The following is a 21,678-nucleotide window of genomic DNA, read 5'->3' on the forward strand; positions in this document are numbered from 1 at the left end:
GTGCTGCCAGTGGCAGGGAGCTCTGGAAGAGCTGGGAGCTGCTTCATGAGCACTAACATGCTCAGCTCGCAAACTTGCCTGGCTGACCCGCAGGGCTTACAGGCACCCTTTGGTTTCAGTGTTTGCTTGCTTGCTGAGTGCGGTGCTTGGAAGGAAAAGTGAAAAGCAAATCAAAGCAGCAAGCTGCCTGCACTGACTACAGTGAGGCATTACACAAAACTGCCACTAACCAGAGTAGCTGGAGCTGGCCTATATTCCAGCCTGACACAGATAGCTATCAGCACCAGCAACTTCCCACTCCCCTTTGCTGCGGTGACTACACCAAATTAAAACAGAATCCCTTTCTGCACAGGGCAAAATACTAAAATTTGACTGTGCCATTTCTCTAACTTTCACGCAGATGCCACAAAATAAATAAGCATGTTGTATGTGCAGCTTGTAGTGCACCGTTCCATCCTTGGAGGTGCCGAAGGCCAGGTTGGATGGGGCCCTGGGCAACCTGATCTGGTGGGGGGCAGCCCTGCTCATGGCAGGGTGGTTGGAGCTCGATAATCTTTAAGGTCCTTTCCAACCCAAGCCATTCTGTGATATGATACAATAATTCTGGCAAAAATCCTGCAGGGAAACATAGCAGCCTGCAATGCACAGGCATATTGACAGGGAGGAAGCAGGGGTAGTGCAAGCAGCCCCTCAGAACTCTAGCAGAACCAACAGTGAAACAGCTAAGAACAGGAAGTTTTCTGCTTTGAACATGAGTTACCCAGAGTAGAAAACCATACTCAAACTGTATAAACTACACAGTAGTTAATAAACATGTATTCCACCTCAGACACCTCTGCTGACTGCTAATGCATCTATTTTGAAAATGTTGGTCTTTTTCTAACTGAGAAAACAGCTTCAAGAAAGACAGAAGATAAATCACTTAAATGGATTCAACCTCCATATGCTTGGTGACATCATATTAAGCAAAACTGAAAAGAATTAGTAAGCATAAATGAATTCAATCATTTAAACTTCATTTAACATTCCAGTGTTTGCATAGCTCTTAATTTCTAATGAAAATAATATTTCTCTAAATTAATGTAATTGCACAATTTGATTCAATTTCTTTTTCACTGTGCTCATAATGTGGAAAGCTTACAAGAGATACTGAATACAAAATATGCATATAAGTTTAAACATCTGTATTTGACAAAAATAACTTTTTCTTAACTTTAAAAAGATGTAAAGCTTTCTAAAGAATAAGTCTGAAGCCTTTTTCTACCATCTTATAAGCAGATGTATTTGTTAGCTCTCTAGACGAATCAGTATTGTTTCCAGAACAAGAACTACTTACACGAGGAGACCTATGTCACTAATTTGAATTACGAACTTCTGTGTGTTACCCTTTATAAAAGAATCACAAAATCATTCAGATTGGAAAAGACACCTAAGATCATCTATTCAAACCACCAACACATCCTCATCATGCCTACATGAGCCAAATTACTCAGTACAAAATCTACACGGTTCTTGAACACCTCCAGAGCCTCTGACTCTGCCACCTCTCTGGGCACCCTGTTCCAGTGCCTCACCACTCTCTCAGAGAAGTTTTTCCTAATATCCAATCTGAACCTCCAGTGGCGGAACTTCAAGCCATTACTTCTTGTCCTATCACCTGGGAGAAGAGGCCAACTCCCACTTCACATAACTCCATTCAATCTCATCGATTTCACTTGGAGCCATGAATGACAAAGGATTATTAGTAATGTTTCACATTTCCATGGTACTTTCTAACTAAACATAGTCAACAGTGAGTGAGGGCTAGTGAGGTCTACAGAAAACCTCAAGATGTTGTAGAGTTCCAGCAGTGAGAGGTGGACAGAAGGGGACTTCATGTTGGCCTCAGGGGAGACGGACATCTTGGATTTTGATTATTGATGGGGCTGAGAGAACTCAGCACTGCTGCAATGCCCACAGAGTAGAGATTTCCACAGACATGCACTGGAATCAGCTTTACACAACATAGGTGAATGCTCTTTATTGACTATGTATAACATAGATTGACACCTCCCCCTCCCCCTTAGATTTTAAGAGATAATTACATAACAGATGCCTAGGGAAAGATCAAAACCCCTGCCTCCATACGTTCAGCCCTGGACACTTTGCTGACAAGGTGCTGCTAATATAGAATCATGGGAGCCTCATCTTCAGGTTACATCTTCCTACGTGTGGGTGTCAGTGCTTCAACTTAATGGTATCCTAAGTACTTAACTGCAAGAGTTAGGCTAGGAAAGTGTTAACTCTATTGTGCTTCTTCCTGTCGGTTCATATACAGAAAAATAAAAACAGGCAGGCAACCGTGGTCAATCAAAATCAATCCCAGGGGGTATTTTTATTAGATTCTCACTGGAGCTCCAGCATTTCATCACCTAGAGGTTTCTAATCAGTGTTATAAAAACATTAAAAAAAAGTATTAAAGTCACTTGAAATTATTGAGTTTCATGGAAATTGTAGGAACTCTTTCCTATCTACACTATCAGATACATCATCAGATGAATGATCATTTTATTCCATTTAACTGTCTCTCTTTCTCTCATTGAAGGAAATTGAAGGAAATATGATTTCTTCCTCCATGGCAGATCCTACTGCAATAAATGTTATTGTACAACTGGAAAATATGACAATCAAGGAAGTCAGCGAACTATTTGCAGCTGCAGTTTCTGATGTTTACTGATTGTCACTAATAGCTTATTAGAATTTGCTTGTTTTAACCGAAGTCCTAAAATCTGTAGTGTGGGGGAGGTAATAAAGAAAACATTCCAGCAACTTCCACCTTTTCCAGAAGGATTTTTGCTGCCTTACAATGATAGCCTCGGTATCGTTAGCTCAACATAAAAGAACTAATCATTTGTCTGCATCAGCACACAATAATATAACCCACAAACTATAGCAGCTATAATCTAAAAATCATGAAGAGCATTACAAGTGCAAGAGAGGTAAGCCCTAACACTCTTTTTTCCCCTTTACATATTCTGTAGGTTCTCAGTAAGACATCCATGGGCTCTGCATGGAGCTACTTCTGCAAAGAGGCCCTCAAGCATAAATCAAAACACGGGCTCCAAAGTTAACTTTGATTGGCCTTTTTTGTATGTTGGTAACATCAGTTTCTCAAATTTTTCTTTGTACCTCAGTCCCTAGATTCCATTGGAAATCAATGCAAAATAGTGACTTACATATTTTTTTGAGGTCTACATTTAAGAACTTCATGAACAACTGAAAAATGATACGTTTGACCAAATCTATGCCCTTGCTTCATCTTCCCACCAAGAGCAAGCGCTTCTGAGATAATGGCAGAACACTCATAATTATCATTTTCATTCTTTTTAGGTTTTGCCCATTTTTGAGTTCTTAACAGAAAAAAATCCCTTCAACTCATATAACCATCTAGGTTTTTGTTAAAAATACAGTTCTTCACATATATAAATAAATTTCTCTCCACTATAAAATAGGCTTCCCGTATGCTAAGCCACCAAGGGGAGAGTTAGATGAGAAAAGACAGATTCAAATATAGACTGTAAAGTACAAAAAGATTCAAATACAGACTGCAGAGTACAAAACAGAAAACAAAAAAGCCAGTACTTCTAGCTTGCTTACTTATCCTACAACGCCACAGCGTAGCTTCAGAAGGAACTCTTCTTAGGGCAACAACTGAACCTCTTTCATCACACCATGTTGTTTTATTTTTTGTAAAACGTCTGAGTTCATTCAGGAGGCTGCAGTTATAACAGCCCTGAGAGAGGAGCATCTGAGCCCACGCAAATGCTTGAAGAGCCCAGCTGTACCTAACCTTAGTCTCTCTGTCACCACTGGGAGGGACTTCTCCCTACTCAGCCACTATCTGTGTCCATCAGCACAGGTTAGCAGACTTCAGGCAAGCTGTCCAAGTCTGAAGGGTAGAACAAGGGCAGGAAACAGTGTGTAGGAAAGGACAGCAGAGGGATGGATCGGGAACAGATGGCAAGAGTTATCAATTAGAAGTAGAAAGAAAAACAGAATATAGCAGTGAAAGTTACATAGCCATGTGCCAGACTTCCCTTCCATCACCTGGCATGTATCTTACATTGCTGTCCCTAAAGTCTACTGTTTGACAAGGGCCAGCCTCACTTTACTCTCATGAGGAACATGGCACATTCACAGAACTGTGTTTAAAAACAACAGCCAAAACAAGTAGTTAAAAAGATTCTCAGACGTGCAGCAAAATCCACGGCTGTGCACAAGGTTTGTTTCTAGAGGCATAACTTGTGCAATAGAATGAACTGGCCACCGCTGGATCTCCAGTTCTGCAGAAAATCCTTTATTCAATTGATGCTTTTGAAAGATTTTTAATAATTCAGCATGTGAGGTGCACATGTTTTTGGGTACATTTCAAAGGATTTCCAAAGGCAGTGAGTATACAGTTGCCGCACTTGCATGAGCTTAATACCATGGGAAATGAAAATCAACCCCTCTTTCTTACAATACTCACATGATTAAAAATAAGGCTTCCATAAGATTCGGTGGGATTACAGCAGTTATGCAGGAGCAGCATTAAAGATCTGCATGCTTCTGCAGAAGGCAGGAATGCTGACTGCAAGACTTACTTTCAGATGCTTACACATCAAGAATATTACATGTTAAAATTGCTAAGTATCACTTAAAACTTTGTACATGTCAGAGCAAATGTCTGAAATCTCCTTGCTGGGTTAGAAGATAATGGGTTCAGAAACTGTGTTACAGGAGAACTTGAAAATCACGGGGTTTCACTTTTTTTTTTTTAATTTTCTAATTACCAGGCTCAAGGCAACTACAGGTGCACACACCAGAATTTACCTTAGAAGTAAAATAAAACCTCTGTCCCAAAGAATAGGTAGCTGCTCTGCTGCTTGAAGTTGTGTGGGAAATCTGGGTTGGGATGCAGACAGACACAGAACAATGGAGACTTAAAATGTGGGAAAATGAAACCCTCTTATTTCATGGGCAAGGCTGCAAGTGGGGAGGAAACAATGACCAGTAATGAAGGAAACGTCTTGTAAGTAGTAGCTTAAAGAGAGAGAAAAGCAAAGGTAATGAGAGAATGCTACAATAGCTGAAACAGAAATTTAAAATATGATTGAAATCCACCAGCGATGTCAAAGAAAGCAGCATATTTGAATAATGTATGGCTCACTTTCATTCTTAACAGGTACTGTCCTTTAAAGAAAAGGCACTTACCTAAATACAAACCCATATTTTACAAAGTTCTGTTTCTTCAGGATATGATCCAGAGATGAAGCATGGAGAGATCAGCTCAGAGTTGCCAATGATTTCTAAAGGTTTTATACTCACAGCCTTCTATTTCTATCCCATACTTGGGTTGGAAGGAACATCAAATCCTGTTCTAAATGTATTTGTGCATGAATATAAGAAATAGCAAATTTCCTTGGCTGTTTGGAAATACCTATACCTTTCCACTGTAATATGACCATGGGAGAAAAAAATATAAAAAGTAAATAGTTCTTATAAATGTTTAAAAAAAAAAAGAATTTAGAGTTAAATCAGTAAACTACTTGTTTTAACTGTCTGGATTACATCTTAATGGCATTTCTTTAAATATGGACTGCCCTGACTTCAGTACCAATTAGAATTGGTTCATTCTACTGAACCAAAATTGTTCACTCTTACACAGAAGTGGATTATCAGTTACCAGCTACTTAAATGTGTCATCAAAACAAGAGATCAATAACCACCATGGCATCTGGACAGAAAGACTTGTTTTATTTAGCCACTACATATTCTTCTGCTCTTTAAAGAAGCTGAGGAAAGGATGGTGCAATTTTCTCTGCTAATACATCAAGAAATCTAGTCCTGGTGCACCACCACTCAGACTCATTGAATTACACGAGAAACTAAGTGCATTATGAATAGACTGAATTGGAAAATTATAATTTAACATCAGGGGCTGTGCATTTCCCAATTCATATAGTTCAAGCAGCAAAAAAAAAAAAGAAAAAAAAATCAGTATCATTTAGACAGGAGAATTTCATAGCTGGTAGCTCCTAAAAGAAATATGCCTGATGCTTCTTTTCACAGCTGATGCAGATAGGCCTTGGATGCAGTACACAAATTTGTGGGCTGCTGTCTCATGTGGCAGAAAAGAAAAAGACAAATGAATCTGCACAATACACTTCGAAAAACAAATGAACCAATACTGGATTGCATGCTGCTTTTGTGTTCTGGTGTTGTACAGAAAACAGTCTAATTTTGCCTTTGTTAACTTTCCTCCTACCAAAAGCTCTCAACAAATTCCTTAAATCATTATGTTGTTCCAGGATTTATTCAGTGATTTGATTTCACTGCTTTAATCTAAGTGTGAACCTCTTTAGTAAATAGTGGGACAAAGCATCTGTGCTTCCAAAAGTGTTGGTGGATCTTGTCAGTTTTATTTAGAATAACATCATTTCCATAACTGAAAAGTGTCTATTGCAACCAATGAGGAAAAAAAATTCTCCATCTGAAAAAAATTGCAAAATATTTAATCGCCAACGCGGTCAGACAGCATTCCACAGGCAAGTGTGTTACCCTAATACAATTTTTACAGACAAAGGTACTTGCTGGAGCAAGGCAGGCTGGATAAACCTATTTGTACTATTGTTTGTATCAGTCAGTTGGGTCTGATTCTCCAGGCTCCGTAACTTCTGGCACTATTCCTCCAGATTATCAGACATAAAACACATCCACCCTTTCTGACAACATTTCAGGTTTTTTTTTGCAGAAGTCTAGATGATAAAACAAGGTACATAGGGATGGTACTGAAGTCCAACTTGATAGCCCATCTCCAGTTCAAGTGTTTCTTAGACATAGTCACTCCTAAGTTACTGTAGGGCAAATGACAAATTTATACTCTGCATCTTGTATCCAGACAAAATCTCCCTCTTTTAGTTTGAAACCATTTTCCCTTATCCTCTCACAACAGACTCTCTTAAGAGCTGTCCCTTTCAAGAATCTGCAAGAACTACCCATTTTTGTCATCAACTCAGTTTCAAAGTAGACCTAGCACTACAAGCACTGAGGAAATTTTTTTTAGCTAGTGAGAGGATACACATTTTTGTTACCTATGTACAGTCTCCCACTGCAAACTTTCTCTTGTCTTTGTCTTACCTATACTTAGACAGTACTTATGGCATGCAACAATTCACTCCTCAAAATATATGTTCTAAATAGAAGAAAAGAAGCTCTACCTAAAGTTATGCCATCAAGCAGGATCTTTGAAAAAATAAAGCCCAATAATTTAAGCTGATAATTTTCTCACTATCCTTAGTCCCATTTAGACATTTTGTCTTAAGAAGAAACTAAAACATAGCTGACATTCCTTAAAATAACAGCATTTAAAATTACATTAGTAGCCTACATTTCTCTGTTCCAAAAATAACTGTTAATGAATCATGCCGGTCTAAATAAGAAAGGATTAAAAAAAAAAGAATGTATCTGCTATAGCAGGGGATTGCCTTTGTACAAATATGTAGGTGTTTGTAACGTTCGTAACATTCTCAGTGGTTAATCCCATTGAGAAAGGAAGGCTTGCTCACTGGAGCACTTTTGAGGTAGATTAACATTTGAAGTAATATTACCAATAATACTAAGCCTACTATTTGTTCAAGACAATATCACTTGTATTTTAAAATATTTGAAAGTGTTGAGGTAAGGTTGTTGGTTTTTGTGTTCTTTTTAGTTTGTTTTGGTTTTGGTTTTTTTGCTACTGTATCCTGTTTCTTCATTTGGACTGCAGGTTAAGTTTTACAATGGTGCACCAATAGCTGAGTTTAGGAGATTTTCTGTAACAAGAATATGAAAAAGTATTCTTGTTTATACAGGTAAGACTAATTAAAAGAACAAACATGGTGCAAGCTTAAAGCCCATTACCAAAAAGTAATCTTGTGTGCATACCATTTCAGAAATATTGCTACTTCTTGCATTTCTGACAGAAGTAGTAGGTGTAGCCTCATGATATTCATTAATTCAGTGGAAAATGTATGGCTGACATCCAAGATATTACTATGAAAATAGAAGCATTCTGGATATTATTTGGCAGTCACACCCCCGGACATCATGAGTACTACAATAAAATATGAATTCCATGTTCAAGTTCCAAAATAACTCTGCTTTCTTCCGGACTAGAAGTGGTATAAATAAAGTAGGAAAAGGCATTGCACATCCCTAAAAAAGAACGGGATCTGAAAAAGGAGAGGAACTGTACAAATGAGCAAATTGCATGTTATCATCTACTAAGCCACAGCAGCATTTCAGGTAGATTTTTGATGTTTCAGAATAATTTCAGACTGTGTGGTTAGCAAGGAAATAATTTCTGATGGTAGTATTACCTGTGTATATGTGAAAATACTATATGTATCCACAAACACTTTCATTACAGGAATCATCATTTGCCAGTGAACACCCACTATCCAGCCTGTTCTCCTCTACAGAAACATCACCTAAACCAAGTTAATGATGATTGTACTCATATACTTTGAGGCAGAATATCAGGTATGGAAATAATAGGCGTGTCTTTATAAGCAAAATAAAAACAAAAACAACAAAAACATGAATCAAAGTAAAAATGAAGAATAAGAACAGACATAGTAATATAGAACACGTATTACATTAGAAAGCTTCAGCTGAAAAAATGAATTCAAATGAGTTGCAATATCTTTTTATTTAATAATGTTTATAATAGAAACCTGAAACGAAACAAAGACCAGCACTCAGCTTGACTAGTGGACACTGGACGCTGTCCACCAGAAACTCATGATGCATCAATTCTGCAAGCAGCCCTTAGATGATTTCTCTGCTTCCGAGCAACCTACAGAGAACAACAGCCCGTAGGAAGCCTCTATCACAACAGACAAGGGAAACACATCCAAAAAGTATTCACATCCCCATTCCATGTTTTCAGCTGCGGTCAGAAAAGGAATCCAGAAACCACTTCCTCAGCTGAACGATGATTATCAGTGGAACGGTAGGAGAACAAACCAAGAATAAATGGTAATCTATGAATTTGGAGAAAATCACTGCAAAAGTAAAATTTCCATTAAGTCTTCCTACTGGTCTACAATTTGACAAGAAGTTTAGAAATGATATAACCTAAGTTCCCCTTGGTATGACCGCTTTTCCTTTACGTTGGGAAGCTGCAAGCAACATCAACAGAATTACTAACTGTAAAGATAAAGGAAAAATAAATAGGATGCATAGATGCTTTTAAGGTCAGGAAAAAAGTATGAATGGCAATGGAAGGACTGGAAGATAGGAAGAAAATACAGGGAAAGTCCAGTGACTGCTTACAAATCTGACATACAATTTGAAAAAGATTTTCAGTGGAGAAAATGAAAATGGATTACAGCTTTAAGATACTTAGGAATAACAGTTCAACAACTCTTGAAAGGGTATTCTGTATAATATATAACCAAGTAAGTAACATAGATTTGGAGACTGTACATTACATGGAGGTATAAGGAGACTCTAAGCAACTCCTTATCCAAAATATCAGTTTCTGAATATCAAACCACAAATATCAAACCACATAGCAAGGAAGAGAAATACAGTAATTAATTAGGATGCAGGAGTGACTAGTTAGTGATTTGAATTTATATAGGAAAGGTTACAATAGGTGAATGTTTTGAGCAAGATCTTAAATCATTCACAGTCACCGAGTTTTGATACTGGCTTAGAAAAAAAAAAAAAATTGTTTTACTCCACAGCTTGTTAGTTAATGAATAAACAGAAAAAAAACTGCTGAAACAATTGCTTCAATTCTAGTTCCAATAAGGGTGGTGTATGAACTATAGTAGAACTAAAATATCGGTCAAAAAATAAAGGAGTTTTATTGATATGAAATTGAGGGCCACTCCAGAGCTACAGAAACAGTAAAATAACTAGAAAAATAGAAAAGTAGAAAAGCACAAAAAGTATTCAGAAGTAGCAGGAAAAAAAAAAAAAGGTGTAGACAACTTTACTTCTTCCCTCCCTCTCCCATTCCAATAAACAATCACAGTTTGTAGATTTCTTTAAGCACACAACTGGAAGGAGCAAACAGGATGTGATACTGGCACCTTCCAGCCAGAAAAGCTGCAAGACAGCTCTCCACGGCTATGCTCACAAGTCACATTTTGATCAAAAAGCTTTAAGGAGCAGAGCAGTTCATCCCTACCTCTAGTGTTGTCATATATTCTAGTAAAATACATAGAGAAAAATACTTTGCTTCTTTGATCCATCAAGCAAGTGGAACGGTCTGCAGACTAAGAGTGAAAAGCTTCACAACCACAGACAGAAATCTCTGTGAAGTTTACTCTCCAGAGCAAGACTGCAGCAGAACAACTCAATGAGTCTTCTATTCATTATTCAAATGTCATCTATATTTCAGTGGGTGAGGTTCAAAATATTAACTAGTAATTTATTTTTAACTAACACTGCACTCCATTATGTAAAACAATAGGCAGACTTTTACATAGTTATTTTCTCAGATTACACGATCAAGAGTACACAGCATTTACAGTTTGTTTGGATTTTTTAGAACACATTAAATGAGAAATCCTGGTCATTAATTGACAAATTATCTGAAAATATCTGTTGTTAGTGGTAAATAACATCATAAATGAAACAAATTATTTCTTCTCATCTGTCTTAGTGACAATCTTATTTTAAAGAGCCTTACCAACAAACTTTAACTGTTATCTGTGCTTCTTGTAAGTCTGAACTGTCAGCGCTATTGTTGCTATGGATCCTCTCGCCATGAAAAACTTTGGCTGTGAAGGCAATTGAACTTTATCTATTCTGCCACTCTCTTTTACAGGAAAAAAAGGGGAAAATTGAGCTGTCTCCTGACTGAAGTCCTGTTGTTGGTGGTAATTTTTTTGGATTTTACAACATTATTACTTCACATCTACCAATATTCTGCATTTTCAGGACCTTCCTACTATCAGTGATGCTTAGAATCAGTGACAAAAGAAGAAAAACTACCAACAAGCAATGGTTCTTCACTATAGGGAACACTAAAGAAAAAGCATGCATAAAATAGAGGAGAGAAAAGAGGGGGAAAAAAGGATAGAGAGAGAGATTGGATTAGCAGTAATGAATTGATCCCATAAGCACTTAACAACACAAAAAAATAACATCAGAATGAGCACTTTAGAAAACTGGCTGGCAGAAAACCACATCACAGCTCCAGCAATGAATGAACTTCAGTAAGGAGACTGTGAAAGATGGCTGAAGTTATTAAACAGGAATATAAGGATAAATAAGAGAAAATTCAGGGAACAGTTTCAAACCCTATGAAAAAAATGTGAAAAAGGAGAAAAGAATAGTGAAGGAAGCAGAAATTTAGTACTTATGGTAATAGTCACAGACAGGTATTTCTGACTAAATTGGAGTACAAATGCAATGAGTTTGTGGTCTCTCAGCATTGCAAAGTACTTTGACTTCAGTAACTTCTCAAAAAACAGTGATTTTTAAAAAAATTAAATAGCAAACTAAGACGCATCTAGTTTGCTACTAGGAGGGCAGCCCCGAAAGTAACACATCCTACGTTATTATGTTGGCCACAACATCAGAGAAAGATGCTGGTGATACGGCAGCATATGAACAGATAACAGCAGTGGGGCAGTCTGACATGGAAGTGAGAATGATGCAAAGGTGCATCAATGAATTCCTCCATAAGGGAAAAAATGGCACCCACTGACAATCATTGACATTTGCTGAATGTTTATGGAGAACAACCAATGGATGTGAGCACAGTGACACAGCAGGTGGTATATTTCATCAATGGTAACAGCAACATGAAAAACGAGCCACCTTCTGGATGGCCACACACAGCTGTCATACCACAAAATGAGGAACATCTCAATGAACCCACCTGCAGGAATTGGTGGGTTATGAGCAGGAAACTGTATCCAGAGCTGAGTATGATGGTGGCACAGCTGGACTATTGCAAAGTTTGCACCAAGGTCCTCCAAATGCTCACACGGGAATAGAAAGAACACTATATGCAAGTTTGTCAGGACCTATTGAACCAATATGAGGCTGAAGGTGACAGCTTGCATCATTACTGGTGATGAGAGGTGTGACCATTATGAACCAGAATCAAAACAGCAGTCCACAAAGAGGTCATGTGTGAATTTCCCACCAAAGAAAAAGTTCAAGAGACAGCATTCTGTGAGTAAAATGAGGTGCAGTCTGTTTTGTAAGAGTAAAGGGGCGATCCTCCTGGACTTCATGGAACCCTGACAGATTATGAACTCTGCTGCATCACAATACCATCTAAGCTTAAGGCTTGAATTCTCAGAGCAGCACAACCTTGCTCTTGAAACACAATAACACCAAGCCCCATACCTGTCTGAAAACCGCAAATAACATTTCCTTTCTTAGCTTGACTGCCCTACCATATGCACCGTATAGTCCAGACTTGGAATCTTCTGACTTTTCTCTGTTTGATCTGATGATGAATAGACTGCATGAGTAGCATTTTTCTAGCAATATCACATCACAGCAGCTCTAAAACAGTGGGTCCCTTCCACTAGTGCAGACTTGTATGAACATGCCCTGCAGGTTCTTGTTCACCAATGGTGAAAACACAAAAATGATGCTGGTGACTATGCTGAAAAAAAATAAAAAAAATAGTGCTGTGTAGCTGAAAAATTGCTCTATTAAATTATGTTATTAAGTGCTTTGTATCTGTTGTATTTTCCATGGAAAGAAATTAGTGGCTAGAAAGACACAGAAACTAGGAGAATACAAGAATGCTAATCATGAGGCAAGATCACATTCTTAGTTTTTCTATTCCATGAGAAGGATGATTGAAACCGTCAGTTTTTGCATGCATTCATTTAGGCCATGCACAGCTACTGGGATTTCAGACATGATCAGGAGAACTAAGACCCTGAAATCCTCAAGGTTACAAGGAGAATAAAGGTATGAGAGGAATAGAAAACAGTTTGTTTCTATTCAAACTTTTATTAAGCATTAGTAAGGATCTTACTAATTACTAAACAACAGACATTAAAAATTAATGTTCATAATAAGCTAGAAAGGACATTAAAACAATTTTATTTTCTTTTTTTAAAAGAACACAGATACTATGTGTTTAAACAGTATAACCACTTGCTGAATGTGGGAAGCACAGAGCAGAAGTATTTTGGACTTGGGTATTTCTGCACCACTCCCAGAGCAAAGAACAAAAGGAAAAAATGGTTTACCCAGGATTTTTGAAGAGCCAGAAGGATACAGCAAGGCAAGCATTACACTAGAGTTAACAAGTTTACTCACAATACTCTACTTGAGAAGTCTCTACTCATTTTCAGGATATGCCAGCTTGCCAGTGCATTAAATAGTGGAAAGTGATCACAAATGCACTGATGCTAATGGATGGTAGATTTACCACAAAACATTTTCGGTGTCCATTTCACTGAATTCTAAAATATATGCCTCAGTGGGAGACAGGCATACAACCAGTTTAAAAAAGAAAACATAAAATATACCTTTCTACACCATCAGGCATCCAGTATCTATAAAGATTCAGCATTTTTCATACCTTATTCATGTAGCTTTCAACCATAGTTAATAAAATTGTTACGTTTATCAACATCCTGTAGGTACACTTGGAATGGTAACGCAGTACACCCATAGGCGAATGATCGGGGCTGTTAAAAGTTGCTGTCTCAGAAAAATCTCAAGGGGAAGACTGAGCAAGAGAAAAACAGATCTGCAGCTCTTCCATGTGTAGGCTGGAGGGAGATAGTTCATTAGAAAGTTTACAATGGGTCACAAAGCATTTCACGCAGCCAAACTCCCAGACACCACTGTGGTTCATGAGTCAATAACTATTTGGCTGGCTACTGGGTGATTCTAGGGGCACTTTCAGAATTGGATACAGTTGTATTTCAAACATCAGTATTTGAATGCTTTTCCCATTTCAAAGTGAGAAGATGAAAAAAGGTGATTTAAATTTATAACATAACTTTGACTTATTGCTTAGATTTAGAATTATATTGCTACACAAAATCATTACTTGTACTGATAACTTACAGAAATCATAGTCAGCATTCAAAAGGACTGCAATTTTCCTCACAGGTGTTTAAAAGCTTTCTTGACTTATGTTTCATTTGCACAGTATTCTGAGAGGATTGAGAAAAAAAAATCAATTAAATTATACCTTACAGAAAAATACCTGGTTTTTTGTTTGTTTGTTTTTTTTTTAAAGTACTTTAGATCTAAGAAAATTTATTTCAAAAACATATCCCAGAAAGTTCAACACTTTTATGCAGTATGGCTTGACTATTCTAATTCTGTCCAGAAGCAAACATCAATGGAAAGCCTTCATTAGATAATTTTTTCTGTTCTATTGCAACCACTCTGTTTTCTCAGGGAAATAAAATATTTTTATATCCTTAGGCAATACCTTTCTTTGGATAGTTTCCTAAATGAAACTTAATGCTAACATTCCTATTTACACTGGGCTTCACACGTATTTATAGTTATATATGTGGAAATCAATTCACTAGCACTTTTATGTCTGTATATACATGTGCACATACATAGAGAAATCTGCTAATAAAATATTGTTTACTTAAAGTGACAGATTCAAGCTGTCATATTCATTTGCATTATCAAACAATTCCTTAAAAAGAAGAACAAAAAAAGCAAGACAAGTAACGTTTAACTATCTGAACTTGTAATGATAATTTAGTCCTGAACTTGCAAAGTAATTAGAAAGGAAAAAGGATAGTCAGTTTGCATCTTCATACACTCAAACATCACGATAAGAGGGCTGAGAAGTACAGTCCCTTAAAATCATGAAAAGATCATACCTGGAATATTTTATTCATTTTTGAACATCTCATTCCCAGAAAATTGCCTCAAAAGAGACTTCATTTTACTTAAAAAACTACTGCTATAAAACAAAAAGAGACAGACTTGTAAATTTTGTTGACGCTAAGGATTCCCATACCTCGGTCTACAAGTCAAAATGTAGCATTCATTAAATGGTTAACAAACACCAGGGACTACAGGCAGTTTGAGAAGCTCTCCCTGTCACTGTCACAGCTGACAACAGCATGGTAATCCAGAAACTTTGGGTCAGAGCCACTAGTTTGCAAACGAGAGTTTGCAGTACTTAACCAGAGGTCTCTGTGGAGCTGCCTTTTTCTTAAAAGGGTTTCTTAATTATTAAATCACACTAAAGTGACTATACCTATTTTAAATAATTTACTCGTGCTATTTTACTGTGTAAGTCAGTGCTGAAGTTCCCTACAGATATTACACAAAAGCAAATGCAATGAGAGAGAAGTACACAAAGTAAAAAAGCATGCCACTAAAACAATGGCAAAAAAGGCATACAGACAGACCATGAACAGTATGACTTACTGTTAACATGTGAGGACTTGGGTGCTGACCTGAATTCAGCCTCTATTCAAGCATAAAAGGACAATCAACAAAGAAGGATTCTCATATTTGTTTTCTTTTTCTTTAATTTGGTAATCCCAATCATGTCTTTTAATACATTGCATCAATGTATTACTGATTTAAATTTTGACAATGACGAGCATTAGAACTGTGAAGAAAAAAAATCTCCCAGGAGAATCTGGAAATACTTGAGGCACAAAAAGCTACACAGGATGAAAACACCCCCACAAAATGCTGCAGGAGGAGAGTAAGCTGGAAAAATAACATTCATCTAGCTGCTGTGCTATACCAGATCTTCAGCACATCTGATTTCTCCAGTTAAATTTTGAGAAATTAAACATCTAGAAGTTATAAAGGGTAAACATAACTGTTCATTAGAACTGCTGATTTCAGCAAAGATAATTTTCTTCCAACTCAACTTAATCAAGCATTTGAAACCAAACATAGTGAAAGAAAAACTAGTAGGAATTCATTTGGTCTCAAGTGCAATTTCATTTTTGCTATTAAGCTTTAATGGGAGGAAAAGACATGATCAGAACAGTGTTTATTTCAATGATGATGCAATGTGATGGGTGCACTGCATAATGTCAGATGATATCAAAAGATGTGTCCTGGTGTAACCCTCCTTCTACATGGTGAGAAGTCTCTGAAAATACAGAAGGCAGCAAACAGCTTTGAAGCTGTTACTGGAAAGTTGTCATTTGCTTTCAATAACTGAATATGATTTGTAATTATCTAGTGTTCCAAATTGCTCAAATGATAAGTTATGAAACCATGCCTTCCTTAGCATCTGAAAGGTTCATCTTTCTTATTTAATTTATTAAGAATTTTGTCCCAAGAGCTACATTGAAAAGAACTGTATAAAATCGACTTTAGGCAAGTTTTGAGCTCCTTGGTTTTAGGGCTGCACTTGTTGACCCAGATTTCCCTCATGGGCTTTTCCTACCATCACGCAGGGATGCCTGGATGACGGGCACAAGTCAGGCACACTTCTGCTCTAACTATGCCTCCTGGACCAAAATGTGCTGATGTAAGAGGCACTGCTCTGGGAGGTTGCCGGGCTTAGGGAATGGCTCAACAGTTGAGTCTGAATGAGCCCAAAAATATTGAAAAGGCATGAATTAGAGGAAGCAGGACTGGTAGTTTTGCTCATCGGTTTTGCAACCCAGTGGAGCATTTCCTTTTCAAAACCATTCCTCCTAAAAAATACTTATACAAAGTTTCTCTTAGGTTGCATATTTGTTGGTTTCAGAATTAGATCAACTCTCAGTGCCCCTTCTATAGATGGGAGACGATCACCCCATACAGTGTATTTACAAACATTTTATCAGGTAAAGACAGAGTAGAATTAAGAACCTATAAAATATGAATTTTTTTGTTAAGCAATTGTCATGGCAGATTCTGACAAGAAAAAAAAATAGTCATAAAACTAAGCAGTTTGAGATAATTTCCAACTTCTAATAAAAACAGTACATGGTACATCTATACACTTCATTACAAAGGCTGTAACCATGGAAGAAAACGTAGCACAATTTGATTCTGACAACCTGTAATCCAAAGTTATACCACAGTTTAAATAAAAATAAAAAATAACTGGAAAAAAAACCTCTGAAGTTCCTACATTATAGCTTGAAATCAAGAATAACAACCCAGTGTAACTGCACTGAAAACTTCCTATATTTTAGGTAGGGCTCAGAAGAGTCTTAGAACATTAATGTTGCAGCACAGCACATCATCACTTTGATGAGACTAACATAATATACATTTGAAAGGATATCTAACTGCAGAACAGAGTCTGAAGGGGAACAATGAGCAAATGATGATAAGAAATTGGAGATGAACCATCAAGTCTCCAGAGACAATTAAGAATTTATCACATTGGACAAATAGAGAAGTCGGCATTGCAGAGTACAGTTCAGAGGGTGGCCTCAAAAAGAACCCAAATAATCCAAGGGATTGAAGCCTCCCTGAGAGGTCAGGTTGAGAAGGCTGAGGCTAGTCAGCCTGGAGAAGAGAAGGCTCTCAGGGGACCTGAGAGCAGCCTTTCAGAACCTAAAGTGGGATTATAAGAAGAAGACAGACTCTCTAGCAGGTTCTGTTGTGATAGAACAGGAGAAAACAGTTTTAATCTAAAGGAAGGGAGATTTAGACTGGGTATAAGGAAGATGTTCCATATAAGGAAGATGGAGAGGTACTGGAACACATTGCCCAGAGGTGTGGTGGATCCCCTGTTCTTGAAGACATTCAAGGTCAGGCTCCATGAGACACTAAGTAACCTGATCCAGCTTTATATGTCCCTGTTCTTTGCAGTGGAGCTGGACTAGATGGCCTTTAATCACCCCTTCCAGCTCAACCCATTCTACAAAGGATCATCAGATATTTTCATAAAAGCTTTGGCTTCCCTGATACTGAAGTCTCACCCAGAATAAATGAAATTTCTAAGCAGCTCTAGTTTAGTCAAAATCATTCAGTAAAACTCCAAGCTTTCAAGTACATCAATATTACCAGTGAGGGGCAGTTTTCATAAATGTCAATCTAGATACCAGCTACTTCTTATAGCAATGTGCAACTAATTCACTGAGTACTTTTTTTCTCCTTTGAGAAAAAAAATAATAAAAGATCATAATTAAATGTATTCTTATTGAATGCCTCTCACCAAGACTTTGATGGACTTATCTCCAAATTTTTTTCATAATACAGAAGACACTACTACAGTAAAAAGGCTACATACATGATTTATTTTGGAAACCGTGACTGTGACCTTTTTGTTGCTGCAACACCATTAAATTCTGAATACCATTCCTTTGACCCAGCAGCAAACTATTAGTCACGTCCGTTACCAAAACTGAAATCCACAAAGAGATAAATGACACAAGAGTACAGTCAAAATTCACCTAAAATGATAATCAGCTTATACCTCTGATAATAGAAAGGACACTGAGAAACCTAAGATACTTTGTTTGCTAAAATACTTGAAGCATTTTATTTCAAAATGTTGAGAACTTTCTCACACTAAAAAAGGCTTCTGTTGCTCACTTCACTTTAAAAAAGAAAAAGGATATGCATATACTCAGCTGCTTGTGCCCACAGACAAATACGCTGTAGACAAACTAGAAGGAAACTATGTAAGCTTTGGTTGGCCAAATTGTTTTTGATTAAAATGTTACATTAATAAACATGGCAATTTTGAGTTCATATCTGGTAGAAGCATTCCTCTATTTCACAGAATTTTTGGAACTCGACAAGAATCATCCAGATACCTCACAGACCTCCATGTCACACCAGGACCATTGGCTCAGATTCCAGAATTAGGATATTAGGACCTTTATGCCTAATTTTCAGTGGCTTTGAATTAAGCAGCTATTCCTTTAATACATTGGAAATGGTCCAGCCAATACTGTCAGATGAAATCTGGAGTCCTTCTATTAACAACTGAATTGCAAACCACATTAAAACATCAATACAATAAAACAAAGTAAAATACCTGTATAAAGTTAAAAACATTTACTTAAAAGAAACCTGTTAGAAAAACAAGCAAAATGACAATACAAACCTATCTATATTTATGAAAATATTTACACATAATTAGTATTCCTATTACCCATCAAAAATATCAAAATCAAACAATATTCTTTAAGGTTTTCATGCAGAAATAAAGCAACCCAAAACACATCAAAACACTTCATTCACTCTGTAGTGAATAGGAGACAAACTGAGAATTATGCAGAGACCTGCCCTATTTCTTGTGCAATTCAATTCCGCAGTTCTGAAGTTTAAAACAATCTACTGTCCAGGAGAATCTCTTCCAAGAGACATATTGTTCTGACATATTAGTTTATTAACTGATAATTTTGTCCATACCATATAGCATTTAAATTTTAAGCAGAAATTTTCAAACTAAGTACTGCCATTTTTCTGCTGCATGTTTACTGGCTTTTCTAGGAATAAAGGTAGACTGAACTACATAGGAGTATACACCTATATACAGATTTCAGGCTGAAAGGTCATTTCAACAAGTCTGTGAGATCAGGCAGAACTTGCATTACTTTTTTTTGAAAATATAAATGTTCAGGATCACTTACAAATACTCTCTCAATTCCACCCATCTACTGGCAACATAAACAGGCTCAAGATAACAGGATAGTGATTCGTGAAGCATTTCCTCATGATCAGCTAAGCTCCTAAAATACATTTGTGTTTCGTTAACTTTCCTTCACTTGGAGTAAAAACAAAAAAAATTTTAATCAGATCCTTCTACCATTATCCCCAAACAGAAAAATTACTGTGGTTTAACCCTTACCTGAGAGCAACAGATTCCGGGGACTTCTACTTGGATATGAGAAGCAGGATCCTTTCAGAAGGGGAAGGAATGAAGGCAACATCAAAAAGTTAGGCGTCAGAATTAGATTTTAGGGGGAAAAATTAGAAAGCAGAAGAATTATGTAAGTGAAGTTCTTATGACGTGATTCGAAAAAAAAAAATCAAAAGATGGACAAAATAAACAGAGGAGATGTGGAACTGAGTCCACATTTCTTCCACTTCTCTGTCCTTGTCACTTTGCACATGAAATGAGGTGATAAAAATGACAATGATAAATGAGGTAATGGAAGGTAATGAAGAGTGTTGATAGTAATTAAGGACAGAGAAGGATGGCTATACAAGGTTTAGAAGACTGGAACAATGAGAAAACCTGCTTCACCTCCAATGTATTGAGTTCCACATGTGAAAGGCAGGGACTACTTTTCACAGCTGTGGACAAGGCTCTACTACTACACCATCACCCATGATCTCAGAATCATAGCTCTCCCATCACAAAGAGATCATACATGGCATTTATAGCATGATTTGTAATTATTCCAAACTTAAATCTCCTCTTTTCACACTTTTTCCTCTTTTGACTCATTTTTATTCTTTGATTACATTTTGAGAACTCATATGATCTGACACTAGGAAAAAGTGATATGCATTTTTGCCAAATCTTTCACTACCAATTTCAGCATTTCTACATCAAATCCTAAACAAGTTTACAAAATACTCTTAGCACTGTTTCAGAATACTTAGAGTTCTATTATCATCACTACTAAACCAGAGCTGTTCTTCAAACATTTGCACAATTCTGTCATGTTTACTGTATCATTTCTATGATTAAACAAGTTTTCAGTCTTTTCAATCAGGCTAAGTTTAGCTCAGAATTTTACACTTTACAATGTATTTATCATGTCTGGATGCCTAAATTGAAATGATATTTGGAAGTTTTGAAGAGTTGTGTTTTATAGGTCTGTTTCAGTAGCATGATCTCACGTTTTAGGAGGATTTTTTCAATCCCACTCACGAAGGAATCATATCAAACATTGTTTTCCGATATAACTGATACATCACATACCTCCTTAGAAGCCTTCAAATTACATACTTGTCTATTCTGATTAAACACTCGGTTTAGAATGGCTTAGAATAGTTTAGTGTAAGTTCCAGAATTTTGACATTTTAGAGATCAAATTGACATATAACACAAATATCACAAATAAACACCCTGTAAATTTAAGCCTAACCACAAGAAAACAAGAACAGTAGCTGTGCTTTAATTTTCTGACATTGTAGAATGTAAAACTGATCGACACTACCCAAGTTCTGATCTTTTTTGCCTACCACAGGGACTGACAAGTGTACATTAAGACATCCAACCAGTAAGGGAAAATTTGTAGACATTTTCCTACAAGTGCACCACGGGTGACAGTAAGTGTTGCATCAATTATTATAGAATTCGTTGTGTTCAGATATAACTGTGTCAAATATTGCACATTTATGCAAAAAAAAAAAAAAAAACACTTGTATCTATCCTACCAGCAACCCTGCGGCACAAATACCCCAGTAATCCTTTGAGGGAACATACTGACGAATAAGGAGGTGCAAGAAAGGAGCAGACGAAATTTGTCCTAGCCAGTAAAACAAATTAACCTTAAAGGCAGAGAAACAAAGACATTCTCGTTCCTGTCAGCTTTCAGAAAGCTTAAGCAGCAGGTACAACAATGTAGGACTGAAATTTTGAAGGGAAGTCCTGAGGAAAACAAATTCATAATGGAAAACTGGCAACTGACTTTTTTCACTGTAATAACAGGTATTCAAATGAGAAAGAAGAGAAAAAGCAAATACTGGAAATATTTTGGCATTTGTAGGAGTTGTCAAAAAAAAAAGTTTATCTAGGTTCTTTACAGCTTTAACCTGAGGAAAAAA

The 21,678-nt window shown here is 36.8% G+C and overlaps 1 protein-coding gene across 1 annotated transcript in view; it reads right to left on the reverse strand.

Annotated features, from left to right (window-relative positions):
- SHANK2 (SH3 and multiple ankyrin repeat domains 2) overlaps nt 1–21,678 on the reverse strand; it is a 333,770-nt gene that overhangs the window by 216,524 nt on the left and 95,568 nt on the right. The window contains exon 12 of the mRNA XM_031553489.1: nt 19,748–19,798. Coding sequence (XP_031409349.1) covers nt 19,748–19,798 — 51 coding nt within the window. The remainder of the gene's footprint in view (nt 1–19,747; nt 19,799–21,678) is intronic.

This window comes from Meleagris gallopavo, chromosome 5, assembly GCF_000146605.3.
Source record: "Meleagris gallopavo isolate NT-WF06-2002-E0010 breed Aviagen turkey brand Nicholas breeding stock chromosome 5, Turkey_5.1, whole genome shotgun sequence".
Lineage (NCBI taxonomy): Eukaryota > Metazoa > Chordata > Aves > Galliformes > Phasianidae > Meleagris > Meleagris gallopavo.